General features: G+C 44.5%; 1 protein-coding gene and 1 long non-coding RNA gene across 2 annotated transcripts; both read left to right on the top strand.

Moving 5' to 3' along the window:
• The first annotated feature begins 2,720 nt into the window (after positions 1 to 2,720).
• On the top strand, positions 2,721 to 9,303 carry LOC145878517 (uncharacterized). Its single transcript, XM_082973801.1, has 2 exons — positions 2,721 to 3,951; positions 5,516 to 9,303. The coding sequence occupies exon 2, from the start codon at positions 8,056 to 8,058 to the stop codon at positions 9,301 to 9,303; it is 1,248 nt and encodes a 415-aa protein (XP_082829927.1). The 5' UTR covers positions 2,721 to 3,951; positions 5,516 to 8,055.
• Positions 9,303 to 11,232, top strand: LOC123742575 (uncharacterized). Its single transcript, XR_006769732.2, has 3 exons — positions 9,303 to 9,795; positions 10,343 to 10,675; positions 10,768 to 11,232. It is a non-coding gene; the product is annotated as an uncharacterized LOC123742575 (long non-coding RNA).
• The last annotated feature ends 2,624 nt before the right edge of the window (positions 11,233 to 13,856 follow it).

The raw sequence follows: 13,856 nt of genomic DNA, 5'->3' as shown, positions 1-13,856 counted from the left end.
CTTCAACTTCTTGTTTGCTAAACACGCTGCCAGTCAAGAGGTGTCGCGCTGACGTCAACATTTTATAGCCCTCATCTCCCTCCCTCACCTTGTCCCACCAGGGACAATTTGCATTAGAGATGGGCCTGCATTTCAAAGGCAACCGAGCAGCGGCATCAAAGCCGTCACGGGCATTTAGAAGAATGCTACAAATCGCACAGGAGAAACTAACATGAGTCCATGTTGATTTTCTCAGTGGGAGAACCTGTCACTGCATTGTCCGCATAACGCCCATACATGCCTTGTGGAATAAAATGGCGACGGGTCGAGGAACGTGGTAGCAAGGCCTGGAGTGGCCATGGCCTTTAAAAAAACAACAAAACAGATAGCCTATCTATAAAATCATGTTGTGCATATAAATGTGCCCCAATAAATCCCTATTAAATGCTAAACGACCCTATATACTAACCATACAATTCCCTTAGATAGCAGCATTCTGCCGTGTGCTCATCTCTTACTTGTTTTGGGTGATATATTCCTTGTAATATTAGGCCTATATGTATATTTATTTCATGAGTTGGCCTATATATTTTACTCTCCCGCTGCAGCATAACATATTTCAAGTGACCTTCAGCTCCAACTTATTGTAGCGTTCAAATACGGAATAGACTTAGTTCTTTGCGGGAAAGTATGAATGTGTTCTTTCTGCGGTGTGCTGAAACAGATAGCGCGGCTCCATGGCTGTATCAGGGGATTTCAAACAGATCTCTGAGGTGATATGCCGGTCTAGTCTCGTGTCCACCTCCCGGTTGTTCTAAACCAGGAGGAAGTGGCTCATGGAATATTCCCGAATTTTAATAAAACTCATTGCTCTCTCGGTGCCCGGAGTTTACGCTTCTCTGTTGTTACCCCTCCTCTTGTGCTTTAGAAATGGAATTGAACCAGTGAAAAAACATGCAGGTTGTAGCTGAGTTTTACGAGGGTCACACAATTAAAATAGAATTGGTCTACATTTAGATACCATTGAAATACATCGAATTTCAAACGAAATACGACTTCAAAGCTAAATCACACCGTCTATTTTGTAAAAATAATTCAAGACAAAACATTAGATGTCCATCCAGGTCATTATTCTATTGTAATTCATTCAGACCTTAATGTTCAAGTCATAATTACTAACGAAATAGAATATAATATTTCAAGTTTTCCTTCTTTTTTTCTCCTTTAGATCTACAAGATTTCGTTTATGTCAGGTGTCTGCTATTACCGGTAATAACAAAATGTAATAGAATGTTTAGAAACATTTTTTTTATTGGATGAAGCATTTCAATAATACCGTTTTTAGCTTAATTGTCCTAAAAAAATCTAAATAATTGTAGCTATTTATATATAAAAAAAAAAGCTATTTATTTAAAAAAAAAAAGAGATTTATGAAGGAGATTTCAAACATGTAAAATTGTACTTTCATTCCTGTCATACAATAACACAGATGCTTATTATAACAACATCAACAGTATAAACAATACAAACGAAAATAATTATAAACATCAAATCAGAACGATAACTATATAATAATAACTCATGAATTCAGTGTATTTCAGTTCAGGTGACAGTTTTTAGCATTCTGTCAGTATCAAAAGAAAACAGACCTAGATGGATTTTATGTAATTCAACATATTATATTGAAGGCTGTTTATATAACACTAGGGCAGTTTAACAACCAGCACTAATCATTTTAATCATTTTAAACAGTTTGAACCAGTTAATGTTCAGATAATAACCTGTTAATAACCTAATAATAACAGTGGGAGCATACTGTACACTGTGAAGAAGCATTTGTGGGCAAGGGTATAGTGCTACAGAGACTTTGAGCTTCCTAGTGTCTTATGGCATTCTACTGTTTTCTCTCCTCTCCCTGTCACCTGTATAGCCGTCTTGGGAGCACTATGTTCTGTGTGGGCTGGCGTGTTCACCTGTGCTCTGCGAGGAGGAGGACTGTGCTGTGAGGTGACCTCTGTCTGGCCCCTGAGGGGGTTCCTCCACCAGGCTGAGGGCCCAGGGAAGTGGCCCTGCTCTGGTTCCCCATGGCTCCCCATGGCTCCCTGTCTGGGACAGTGTTTGTCGGGCTCCGGGAGGACAGAGCGACACAATGACATGGGGAAGCCTCTCCCATCTCACCCGCCCTTAATGGTAAATATGCGTCCCTATCTGCCGTTCTCCCACTGCTTCCCACAGACTACCAGTCTGCCTGACTCTCTCAATTCAATTCAATTCAATTCAAATGGCTTTATTGGCATGGGAAAAATTGCCAAAGCAAGTGAAATAGAGCAACAAAAAATGTAATACAAAAATCAGAAATTGAATGTAAACATTGCACTCACAACAGTTTCCCAATAATAAAGACATTTCATATTGTTATATTATTGGCTATAATAATGTATAACAATGTTCAAAAAGTTAAAGTACGAAAGGGAAAATAAATAAGCAGATGAATATAGGTGGTATTTACAATGGTGTTCGTGTTCCACTGGTTGCCCTTTTCATATGGCAACAGGTCACAAATCTTGCTGCTGTGATGGCACACTGTGGTATTTGGCCTAATAGATATGTTGTTTGCGTTCAAATTCTTTGTGAGTCGGTACAATAAGAGGGGAATATGTGTCCCTAATATGGTCATACATTTGGCAGGAGGTTAGGAAGTGCAGCTCAGTTTCCACCTCGTTTTGTGGGCAGTGTGCACATAGCCTGTCTTTTCTCAACAGCCAGGAACGTGTAACATCAACAGCAAGGCTATGGTCGCTGAGTCTGTACATAGTCAAAGCTTGTATTATTTTTGGGTCAGTCACATTGGTTAGGTATTCTGTCACTGTGTGCTCTCTGTCTAGGGCCAGATAGCGTTCCAGTTTGCTCCGTTTGTTGGTTAATTATTTCCAATGTGTCAAGTAATTATCTTTTTGTTTTTCCCGTGATTTGGTTGGGTGTAATCGTGTTGCTGTCCTGGGGCTCTATAGGGTCTGTTTGCATTTGTGAACAGAGCCCCAGGACCAACTGGCTGAGAGGGCACTTCTCTACGTTCATCTCTCTGTAGGTGATGGCTTTGTTATGGAAGGTTTAGGAGCCACTTCCTTTTAGGTGCCTCTCGAATTTAACAGCTCTTTTCTGGATTTTAGCGGGTATTGGCCTGATTCTGCTCTGCATGCATTATTTGGTGGGTTGACATTGTACACAGATGATGTTTAGGCATAATTCTGCATGCAGAGAGTCTCAATTTGGTGTGTGTCCCATTTTGTGAATTCTTGGTTGGTGAGTGGACCCCAAACATCACAACCTTAGAGGGCAATGGGTTCTATAACTGATTCAAGTCATTTTAGACAGATCCTAGTTGGGATGTCAAATTTGATGTTTCTTTTGATGGCGTAGAAGGCCCTTCTTGCCATGTCTCTCAAATCGTTCACAGCTTTGTGGAAGTTACCTGTCGTGCTGACGTTTAGGCCAAGGTAGGTAAAATTCTTTGCTCTAAGGCAACGGTGTCTAGATGGAATTTGATAGAATTTCTCTCTGTGTTTCTCAGTCAAAGACACAACTGATTTGTAAACATACTATAGATAGAACATGAATGTGTATTTCATCATTTGTCTTGCCCTGAGAAATGCAATTGTGAATTTTGACACATTTTCATTGGAAGAAATGAATAACAATCATGAAAATGGGTAAGATGAGAAAAAAAAAGTTCAAAGCAGGCTGGGGAGGGGTGACAGTGTTAGGTCACACTTCACAACCAGGTGTGACTTCCTCGTCAACGCAGGGTGCCATGGAGACAGTCAGGGGGAATGACCCGACCTGCGAGTCATGGAGACAGTGAAGTCCTGGCTGACTGGCTGACTGCTCTATTGATTCAGCTCAACGCAACAGGTGGAGAAACGAGGGTGTGCAGCCAAGAGATCAATGCAATTCAGTGGAACAAGAGCAATGGTAAAGTCACATTGTGTACGTTTGTACAAAATTATAATTTGGTTATTGCTTCACATTTAATTCATGCTGAATGGCGTACTCCATGACTATTCCAAATAAAATGTGCCTTGAGAGAGAGAATTTGAGTCCAAGAGTTTCATTAGGGATCAGTCGAAAAAAATACATCTTAATATTGTGGAAAGGTGTTATGGTATAGGTTTAGTTGAGATTTGTTGTTTGGCATGTTATGTTACCATTCATTTCGACAAGATGAATGTTTATAGGCATGTAGTTGTAGTATTGGATCTTTTTTAGATAAGATTAAGAGAGGTAGACTCCATTTGAAGTATTATTACACTATGTATTGCTTATGCTTATAACTAAATCTAGGATATGAACTAAATATCAATTTATTCTTACGTGAATATTAAGGAAACAAGGTGAGATGTTTTAGAGCGGTGCTCTCAAAACAAGGGCAATTGTGATTTGTTTCATCCACATTTCAGATATTCCGCAGCCAAAGTTTAAAGGGCCGATCAGGAGTTGAAACAATAACAAAGCTCCACTCTTTCGGTAAAAACCTGAGGGATGGGGATAGAGAAATTTGATCACTCTCAAATTCATAGACAGAGCTATGGGTGTAAGGACTGGCCATCAATGATATGAAAATTATAGTTTTTAACCATGTTTTGAGACTATACAGAGTTTGTTTACAGTTGCTTTGTTTACAAACATTGGACTAAAACAAGCTTATATTTTGGGTTCTGATGTGGTACGACAGTTAAACTCAGCTCATGAGGCCTTTATAAGTTATATTCTTCAAGAATCAATTGGTACATACTGTATCGTTAATTTAAGGCCAAAAAATGGATGTAGCAAATGCTGAATGCTCCTTTAACTATTGCTTGATACTACAAGTTTTCAATTCACATTTACTAATCTTTTATTTCACAACTGCCCACACACAGTTGTGCATGGGGTCTCTGTTGTGGTCGTACATTTAACCTGAGCGTGCAGTCTTGATGACCTCTGTGAAGATTGTATGTGAACTGCCCTCTGTCTCCTCCTGTTGCATAAATGAGGAAATTGCATGGGGCTTATTTATTAGTCACACACGTAGCAAAATGTTTTACATCGTCGTAAAACGTTTGCAACGTTTCTATTGGACACATTTAGGTAGGTCCCTCCCTGTTTCATTCTGTTTGGTTTTGTTTGGTTCCAACACCCCAGAAGTGGAATGGGAGCAGAAAAAAGAAGGTATTGTTTTCTTGAGACTTAATTTTGTTGAGATGGAAATAGCAAACAAAACCTTGCATAGGCTTTATAAGAACACAGCAATAGAGTGAAGTATGTATAACTGACAAATTGATTAAAGAAAACTAAGTTGAGAGTAAAGAGTGAGTGAACAGCAAATGTAAAAATGTGCAAAGAAATCATTATTCTCTGAGCTGCATCCTTGGTTTGGGGATTATGTCTTCATGCATCATTTCCTTTCCTTCAACTCCATTGGCCAAAAGTTCTCTTAACGACTCCAAGTTAAAAATAAATAATTACGACCTCATATTATCTCTGTTTATCGCTGCAGATCACCATGGAAACTGAGGGTCATACTCTGGGCATGCTCCAGTACTGGGATGGATCTGTGATGCTGGTTTTCATGTGCAGGATCCAATAGGTTCTCTCTCTCTCACACACACGTACACACACACACACACACACACACACACACACACACACACACACACACACACACACACACACACACACACACACACACACACACACACACACACACACACACACACACACACACACACACACACACACACACACACAGTCAGCTGAAAGAGTCTTGTGTCTGCCTGCGGTCAAGCCTCCGCTCTGCTCCCAGTTTGTTCCACTTCCGGAGGAACATATGGACCTAAATATCCCACGTGTTGACAGATGTGCTGAGTTAGGCTGATCAAGAGAGCTGCTGGACCAACCTCCAACTCACAGAGCCATATGTACGGTGGGTGCTAACCCATTTCATTTGGTTTCTTTACATCAGTCTATTTAGATAAATTGCACTGTCAGATATAGTTTTCCCCTAATGGTCTCCCTCACTTTCATTGCCATCCCACTTGGCACTGACTTGCTATATGCTAAAGAAACATTAGAATACTGCCCACTGGGCACAGACATCAATTCAACATCTATTCCACGTTGGTTCAACAATATTTCATTGAAAAAACGTGGAAACAACGTTGATTCTACCAGTGTGTGCCCAGTGGGATGCTACTATAATATGCTCTGGTACTGTACATCAAATTACTTCCAATGTCTATCTAGGCTTTGAGCACTCCAAATTACATTTTGCTTTACCACTCCTCACTAAAGTCATACATTATTCTCTGATAAAACTGAATGGCAAGCTTGAGGACATGTCAGATATGCCCAAGCACCATTATGGCAACAGTAGAATATGTTGGTCTCTGTCAGCATGCTGAGTAGGGTGGTGAATAATCCTTTTGTTCTCCCGATCTGGAATACCTCACCATCAAATGCTGATCGCATTACCTCCTACACTGCCGTGTATATTCAACCCCAAGCCAACACCGCAACAGCTCTCACAAAACTACACTGGACAATGTGCAAACTGGAAACCGCATGTCCTCAGGCATATCCTGAGGAAACCGCATATCCTGGAAACCGCATATCCTGAGAAATCTGAAGAAAACGCTACCGAAATTCTATCAACTCCTTTCTTGGTTATATTTTACCTCGTAGTGGTCGCGAAGGAAGGAGGATGCGGGCAGTTCTAGTTCTATTTCACCGCATAAACGCTCACTCAGTCCACGCAAAATTATTACCTCAGAATTTCTCTCCAAGGACGGTGTTTTTGACAGTGACAACCTGCTGCTTCAGAGGACCAAAAAGACTGGAAAGAGAACACTTTCTTTACCATATTTTTGTCTTTATATAAGTACATTTTGTTAAATAGGAATAAATAATTTAAGCTGTTTTTAGATTGACGTGGCTAGCTATTGTACTTATATACCTCAGTCTGCCGAGTCAGCTAGCCAGCTACAGTAGTTGGCTAGCTAGCCAGTGTCACATCCTGACCAGTAAAAGGGGTTGTTTGTTATTGTAGTTTGGTCAGGGCGTGGCAGGGGGTGTTTGTTTTATGTGTTTCGGGGTTTTTTGGTTAATGTTCTATGTTGGTATATTTCTATGTTCGTTCTAGTTTTTCTATTTCTATGTTTAGTTTATTGGGTTGACCTTCAATTGGAGGCAGCTGTTCCTCGTTGCCTCTAATTGAAGGTCCTATTTAGTAGGGGTGTTTTTTCCTGGGTTTTTGTGGGTAGTTGTTCTGTATGTAAGGTGTGTGCCTTACAGGACTGTTTTTCGTCGTTGTTTTTGTTTAAGTGTTTATTTTGGTTTTCTTCTAAATAAAGAAGATGAGCATACACATTCCCGCGGCATTTTGGTCCACTCCTTACGACGAACGTGACAGAACTACCCACCACCAACGGACCAAGCAGTGGAGGAAGGAGCAGCAGAGGGATTTGGAGTCATGGACATGTGAGGACATTTTGGACGGGGCAGGACCTTGGCACCAGGCTGGGGAGTACCGGCGACCTAAGGAGGAGCTGGAGGCAGCCAAGGCGGAGCGGCATCATTACGAGGCATTATACGCACAGATTGGCAAGTGTGAGAGGCAGCCCCAATAATTTTTTTGGGGGGGGCACACGGGAAGAGTGGCTAGGTCAGGTAATAGACCTAAGCCAACTCCCTGTGCTTATTATGGGGAGCAGCGGATCATGAGAGCGCTGGTCTAGGCGGAAGTGCGCACGATCTCGCCCATGCGCATGCACAGTCCGGTGCGAGCGATTCCAGCCCCTCGCAAGTGCCGTGCTAGGGTGGGCATCCAGCCAGGTAGGAGTATGCCTGCGCAGTACATCTGGCCACCAGTACATCTCTTAGGCCCAGGCTACCCTTCGCCTGCTCTACGCACGGCAGCCATCAGGCCTCTGCACAGCCCAGTTCGCCCTGTGCCAGCACTCCGCCCGTGCAGGGCTACTGTGACTACCCAGCCAGGACGGGTGGTGCAGGCTGTGCGCTCCAGACCTCCAGTGCTTGTTTATGGCCCGGTGTATCCAGTTCCTGCTCCTCGCACTAGCCCTGAGGTGCGTCTCTAGTCTGGCGCCTCCAAAGCCAGCACCACGCACCAGACCTCCAGTGCGTCAGCCCAGTCCAGTACGTCCTGTTCCTGCTCCTCGCACTAGCCTTGAGGTGCGTGTCTCCAGTCTGGTACCTCCAGTACCAGCCCCACACACTAGGCCTCCAGTGCGTCAGCCCAGTCCAGTTCGTCCTGCTCCTGCTCCTCGCACTGGCCTTGAGGTGTGTGTTACCAGTCTGGCGCCTCCAAAGCCAGCCCCACGCACCAGGCCTGTAGTGCGCCTGTCCAGTCCAGAGCTTCCGGCGACAGTTCCCCGTCCAGAGCTTCCGGCGACAGTTCCCCGTCCAGAGCTTCCGGTGACAGTTCCCCGTCCAGAGCTTCCGGTGACAGTTCCCCGTCCAGAGCTTCCGGCGACAGTTCCCCGTCTAGAGCTTCCGGCGACAGTTCCCCGTCTAGAACTTCCGGCGACAGTTCCCCGTCTAGAGCTTCCGGCGACAGTTCCCCGTCTAGAGCTTCCGGCGACAGTTCCCCGTCTAGAGCTTCCGGCGACAGTTCCCCGTCTAGAGCTTCCGGCGACAGTTCCCCGTCTAGAGCTTCCGGCGACAGTTCCCCATCCAGAGCTTCCGGCGACAGTTCCCCGTCCAGAGCTTCCTGCGATGCCCTACAGTCCGGAACCGACAGAGACGGCCCACAGTCCGGAACCGACAGAGACGGCCCACAGTCCGGAACCGACAGAGACGGCCCACAGTCCGGAGCCTGCAGAGACGGCCCACAGTCCGGAGCCTGCAGAGACGGCCCACAGTCCGGAACCGGCGCAGCCAGAGTCGCCCTACAGTCCGGAACCGGCGCAGCCAGAGTCGCCCTACAGTCCGGAACCGGCGCAGCCAGAGTCGCCCTACAGTCCGGAACCGGCGCAGCCAGAGTCGCCCTACAGTCCGGAACCGGCGCAGCCAGAGTCGCCCTACAGTCCGGAACCGGCGCAGCCAGAGTCGCCCTCCAGTCCTGAGCTCCCAGAGTCGCCCTCCAGTCCGGAGCTCCCAGAGTCGCCCTCCAGTCCGGAGCTCCCAGAGTCGCCCTCCAGTCCGGAGCTCCCAGAGTCGCCCTCCAGTCCGGAGCTCCCAGAGTCGCCCTCCAGTCCGGGGTCCATCCGGGGTCTGCACCTTTGGGGGGGGGGGGGGGGGGGGGGGGGGGGGCGTACTGTCACATCCTGACCAGTAAAAGGGGTTGTTTGTTATTGTAGTTTGGTCAGGGCGTGGCAGGGGGGGTTTGTTTTAGGTGTTTCGGGGTTTTTTGGTTAATGTTCTATGTTGGTATATTTCTATGTTCGTTCTAGTTTTCTATTTCTATGTTTAGTTTAGTGGATTGACCTTCAATTGGAGGCAGCTGTTCCTCGTTGTGTGTTTATTTTGGTTTTCTTCTAAATAAAGAAGATGAGCATACACATTCCCGCTGCGTTTTGGTCCACTCCTTACGACGAACGTGACAGCCAGCTAGCTCACTCAGCCAGACAGTTTTATTTAGCTAACATTAGCTAGCTAGCAAGCTACTGTAACTGTTATTGCAGCTTTCTGTTTGTATGTAGTTGCACTTCAATGGCATCCCTCGGGGAGATTTTATTTTATCTTTCCAACCAGGCGAAGTACTATGAAGACAGCACTGATCTCGGCAAGAGGCACAACATGCAGAGAAATTCACAATTCAGGGTAATGTTAAGCAGTTAACTTCTATTAGATAACTGGACGGATTTCGTATGGACAACCATATTCCATCTAACGTTAACTTGTTGCTAGCTATACATATAGTTCAGTGGAGGCTGCTGAGGGGAGGATGGTTCATAATAATGTCTGAAATGGAGTAAATGGAATGGTATCAAACATGTAATTTCCATGTGGTTGATACCATTCAATTGACTCCATTCCAGCCATTATTATGAGCCGTCCTCCCCTCAGCAGCCTCCACTGATATAGTTATATGTCTGTCATATTGAGGTGTCTAGCTATAAGTTAAACCTGATCAATCAAATGGATAGGTGTAAGCAATTATGGTATTTCCAAATGCCCTTAACTAGGTGTCTTCGCTAGACAGACACAGAGAGGGGGGAGGAAGAAAGTGAGAAAGAAAGGATGAAAGTGAGAGAGGGAGGGAGAGAGAGGTGGGAAGTGAGTGGAATACAGACAGGGAGAGAAAGACAGCAGTGAAAATGTACTTAGACTTGAGTATTTCAACAACTCTTCTCTTCAAACTTGTTAGGTAATCATATCTACCTACCTACGGGGGAAGGATGGCCAGCAACACAGGGAGGTGATTTTTACTAAAGAAGAGAAGGAGGCCGTGCTGACCGAGATGTATGCTGGTCATTTCGGAGTGAAGCGCATGATTGCCAAAATCAACCTACATTTCTTCTGGGCAAGTAAAATAACCTTTTGTTTATTAATCACATTATATTATATCTGAAATTATTATGAGTTCAATGAATGTCATATCAGAGAGCACCCTGTCTAGCCTGCCAGAAGATTGAGAGGGCGAAGACTGTGGCACTGGAATTGAAGCCCATCAAAGTTGTTTCACCATGGCATATGATCGGTAAGTGACCCAATTCAAATTTGAAGTGTAACTTGCTTGTTTACGTCTCTGTCTTCTACCCTGTTCCCTTTAACTCTGCTCCTGTTCTCCAGGAGCTTGGGGTTCTACCCAACACCCAGACTTGGATCCACCTGATGTCCTTCATTACCAACCACCCTCCAACTTTTCATTACATCATCTACAGATACTGTTGTTGTCATGATGTCATTATCTGCTAAGAAGGGTTTCTTGCTCTATCATACCGGGCACATAATATGTGAGATACACAGATTAACTAAAAACACTAGCACTGCAAACACCCAGAACAAAGAGAGCAGCATTGCCTGGACTTTGCAGTCTACCTCTTCAAGTCCCCCTTCTGAGACTGGCTGCCTGTTGAGAACAAGTGACAGGCAGAACCTCCCACCCACACAGCAATCACCTCCTCTATATTACAAACACCAGAATTCAGTATTTTAGTCTATGATTGTCATGTGAGTGCACCAAAAAAAATCTGTGAAAATACATTTATGACACAACTGTACCAAAAACGATCAAAATTTATGTATTAAAATCTTAAATATTGGTTGGTTTTCACAGCTGTTTCACAAGGTGTTCATTATTGTAAGTTGTAAGGTATCCTTTGATGGTATTAATTTCATTGTTGTATCCTAGGACCTGCAAAATATACATATATATATTAAACCACAAGGGTGTATTAATGAGCTATGCGAAATATATAAAAACAAAAAATCATAATAGAGGAAGACTGAAATTATATTATTTCAGTGTAGATAAGGGAAGGTTAAAATGAAAACATGACAAGCCAGTGTATGAATCAAACGGATATGCATATGAATGGAGTGGAAATTAGCTGAATTTGTGATCTGTAAGGCAAATAACTTTAATGTGTCAAGCAGATTAGATGTTTTCTTTGCCATTTCCAAAATGTAGCCACGTTTAAGACATGGATTTCATGTTGTAATGTTAACAAGGTACCCAAAAGTAGTTCAAAATGAATGTTTTCATTTTATTAGCTAAACAAAACTTGTCAGTTAAGAACAAATTATTATTTACAGCGACGGCCTAGGAACAGTCGGTTAACTGCCTTGTTCAGGGGCAGAACGACAGATTTTTATCTTGTCAGTTCAGGGATTTGATCTAGCAACCTTTCGGTTGCTAGACCAAAGCTCTAACCACTAGGCTACCTGCCGCCCCAGTTTCACTCAGATATCATATTAAAAACCTACAAAATGTCTCTCCAACCCATGGCAAAGTGAGTAAAATTGCATAAAATGTGTGATAAAATTGCAAAATCTTATCTCCGCCCACGGCAAAATGTGTAGAATTGCAGCAAACTTGCTTTAATCAATCAAATGTATTTATAAAGCCCTTTTTACATCAGCTGATTCACAAAGTGCTGTACAGAAACCCAGGCGAAAACCCCAAACAGCAAGCAATGCAGATGTAAAAGCACAGTGGCTAGGAAAACTCCCAAGGCCAGAACCTAGAAAGAAACCTAGAGAGGAACCAGGCTCTGAGGGGTGGCCAGTCCTCTTCTGGCTGTGCCGGGTGGAGATTATAACAGAACATGGCCAAGATGTTCAAACGTTCACAGATGACAAGCAGGGTCAGATAATAACAATAACAGTGATTGTAGAGGGTGCAACAGGTCAGCACCTCAGGAGTAAATGTCAGTTGGCTTTTCATAGCTGATCAATCAGAGTTAGAGACAGCAGGTGTGGTAGAGAGAGAGTCCAAAACAGAAGGTCTGGGACAAGGTAGCACGTCCATTGAACAGGTCAGGGTTCCATAGCCACAGGCAGAACAGTTGAAATTGGAGCAGCAGCATGACCAGGTGGACTGGGGACAGCAAGGAGTCATCAGGCAAGGTAATTCTGAGGCTCAGGTCCTCAGAGAGAAGAGAGAGAGAAGGAGAGAGAGAAGAGAGAAAAAAGAGGGAGAGAATTAGAGGGAGCATACTTACATTCACACAGGACACCGAATAAGACAGGAGAAATACTCCAGATATAACAGACTGACCCTAGCACCACGACACATAAACTATTGCAGCATAAATACTGGAGGCTGAGACACGGGGGTTGGGGAGACACTGTGGCCCTGTCCGACGTGCCAATGAGGCAGGATATAACCCCACACAATTTGCCAAAGCACAGCCCCCACACCACTAGAGGGATATCTTCAACCACCAACCTATTACCCTGAGACAAGGCCGAGTATAGCCCACAAAGATCTCCCACAAGGCACGAACCCGAGGGGGGCGCCAACCCAGACAGGAAGATCACGTCACTGACTCAACCCACTCAAGTGATGCACCCCTCCTAGGGACGGGATGGAAGAGCACCAGAAAGCCAGTGACCCAGACCCCGTAATAGGGTTAGAGGCAGAGAATCCCAGAGGAGAGAGGGGAACCGGCCAGGCAGAGACAGCAAGGGCGGATCGTCGCTCCAGTGCCTTTGCGTTCACCTTCACACCCCTGGGCCAGACTACACTCAATCATAGGACCTACTGAAGATATGAAAGATGTAAGAATGAAACAGTGCTGAGGTCACCAAGTGCAACATAGCTTCAGCGTGAAAATCAGCTAGAAAGATGTCAGCATCGAGTAATTGTCTCTGGCCCCCTCCCAGTTAGGGGGAGTGATGAGCTCTACAGCAGTCTCACAACTCAATCGCTGGTTGAAAACTGTTTTCTGCCCCTCCCAAAAGATAGAATTTGTAGATAATTGGCCCTCTTTCTGGAACTCACCCACAAACAAGACCAAGCCTGGCCTGCTGAGGAGTGACGGACTCCATCCTAGCTGGAGGGGTGCTCTCATCTTATCTATGAACATAGACAGGGCTCTAACTCCCCTAGCTCCTCAATGAGAGAGGGTGCAGGCCAGGCAACAGGCTGTTAGCCACCCTGCCAGCTTAGTGGAGTCTGCCACTAGCACAGACAGTGTAGTTAGCTCAGCTATCCCCATTGAGACCATGTCTGTGCATCGATCTATGTTGGGCAAAACTAAACATGGCAGTGTTCGCCTTAGCAATCTCACTGTAATAAAGACCTCCTCCGTTCCTGTCATTATTGAAAGAGATTGTGATATCTCACATCTCAAAATAGGGCTACTTAATGTTAGATCCCTCACTTCCAAGGCAGTTATAGTCAATGAACTAATCACTGATCATAATCTTGATAT

Source organism: Salmo salar, chromosome 04 (genome assembly GCF_965601325.2).
Source record: "Salmo salar chromosome 04, fSalSal1, whole genome shotgun sequence".
In the NCBI taxonomy this organism is placed as follows: domain Eukaryota; kingdom Metazoa; phylum Chordata; class Actinopteri; order Salmoniformes; family Salmonidae; genus Salmo; species Salmo salar.
Note: the sequence above shows the minus strand (reverse complement) of the source record. Positions and strands in the feature narration are given on the sequence as shown.

Bases quoted from the DNA above. Each gene is read 5' to 3' on its own strand.
- LOC145878517 (XM_082973801.1), top strand. From the start codon at position 8,056: ATGGCCCGGTGTATCCAGTTCCTGCTCCTCGCACTAGCCCTGAGGTGC.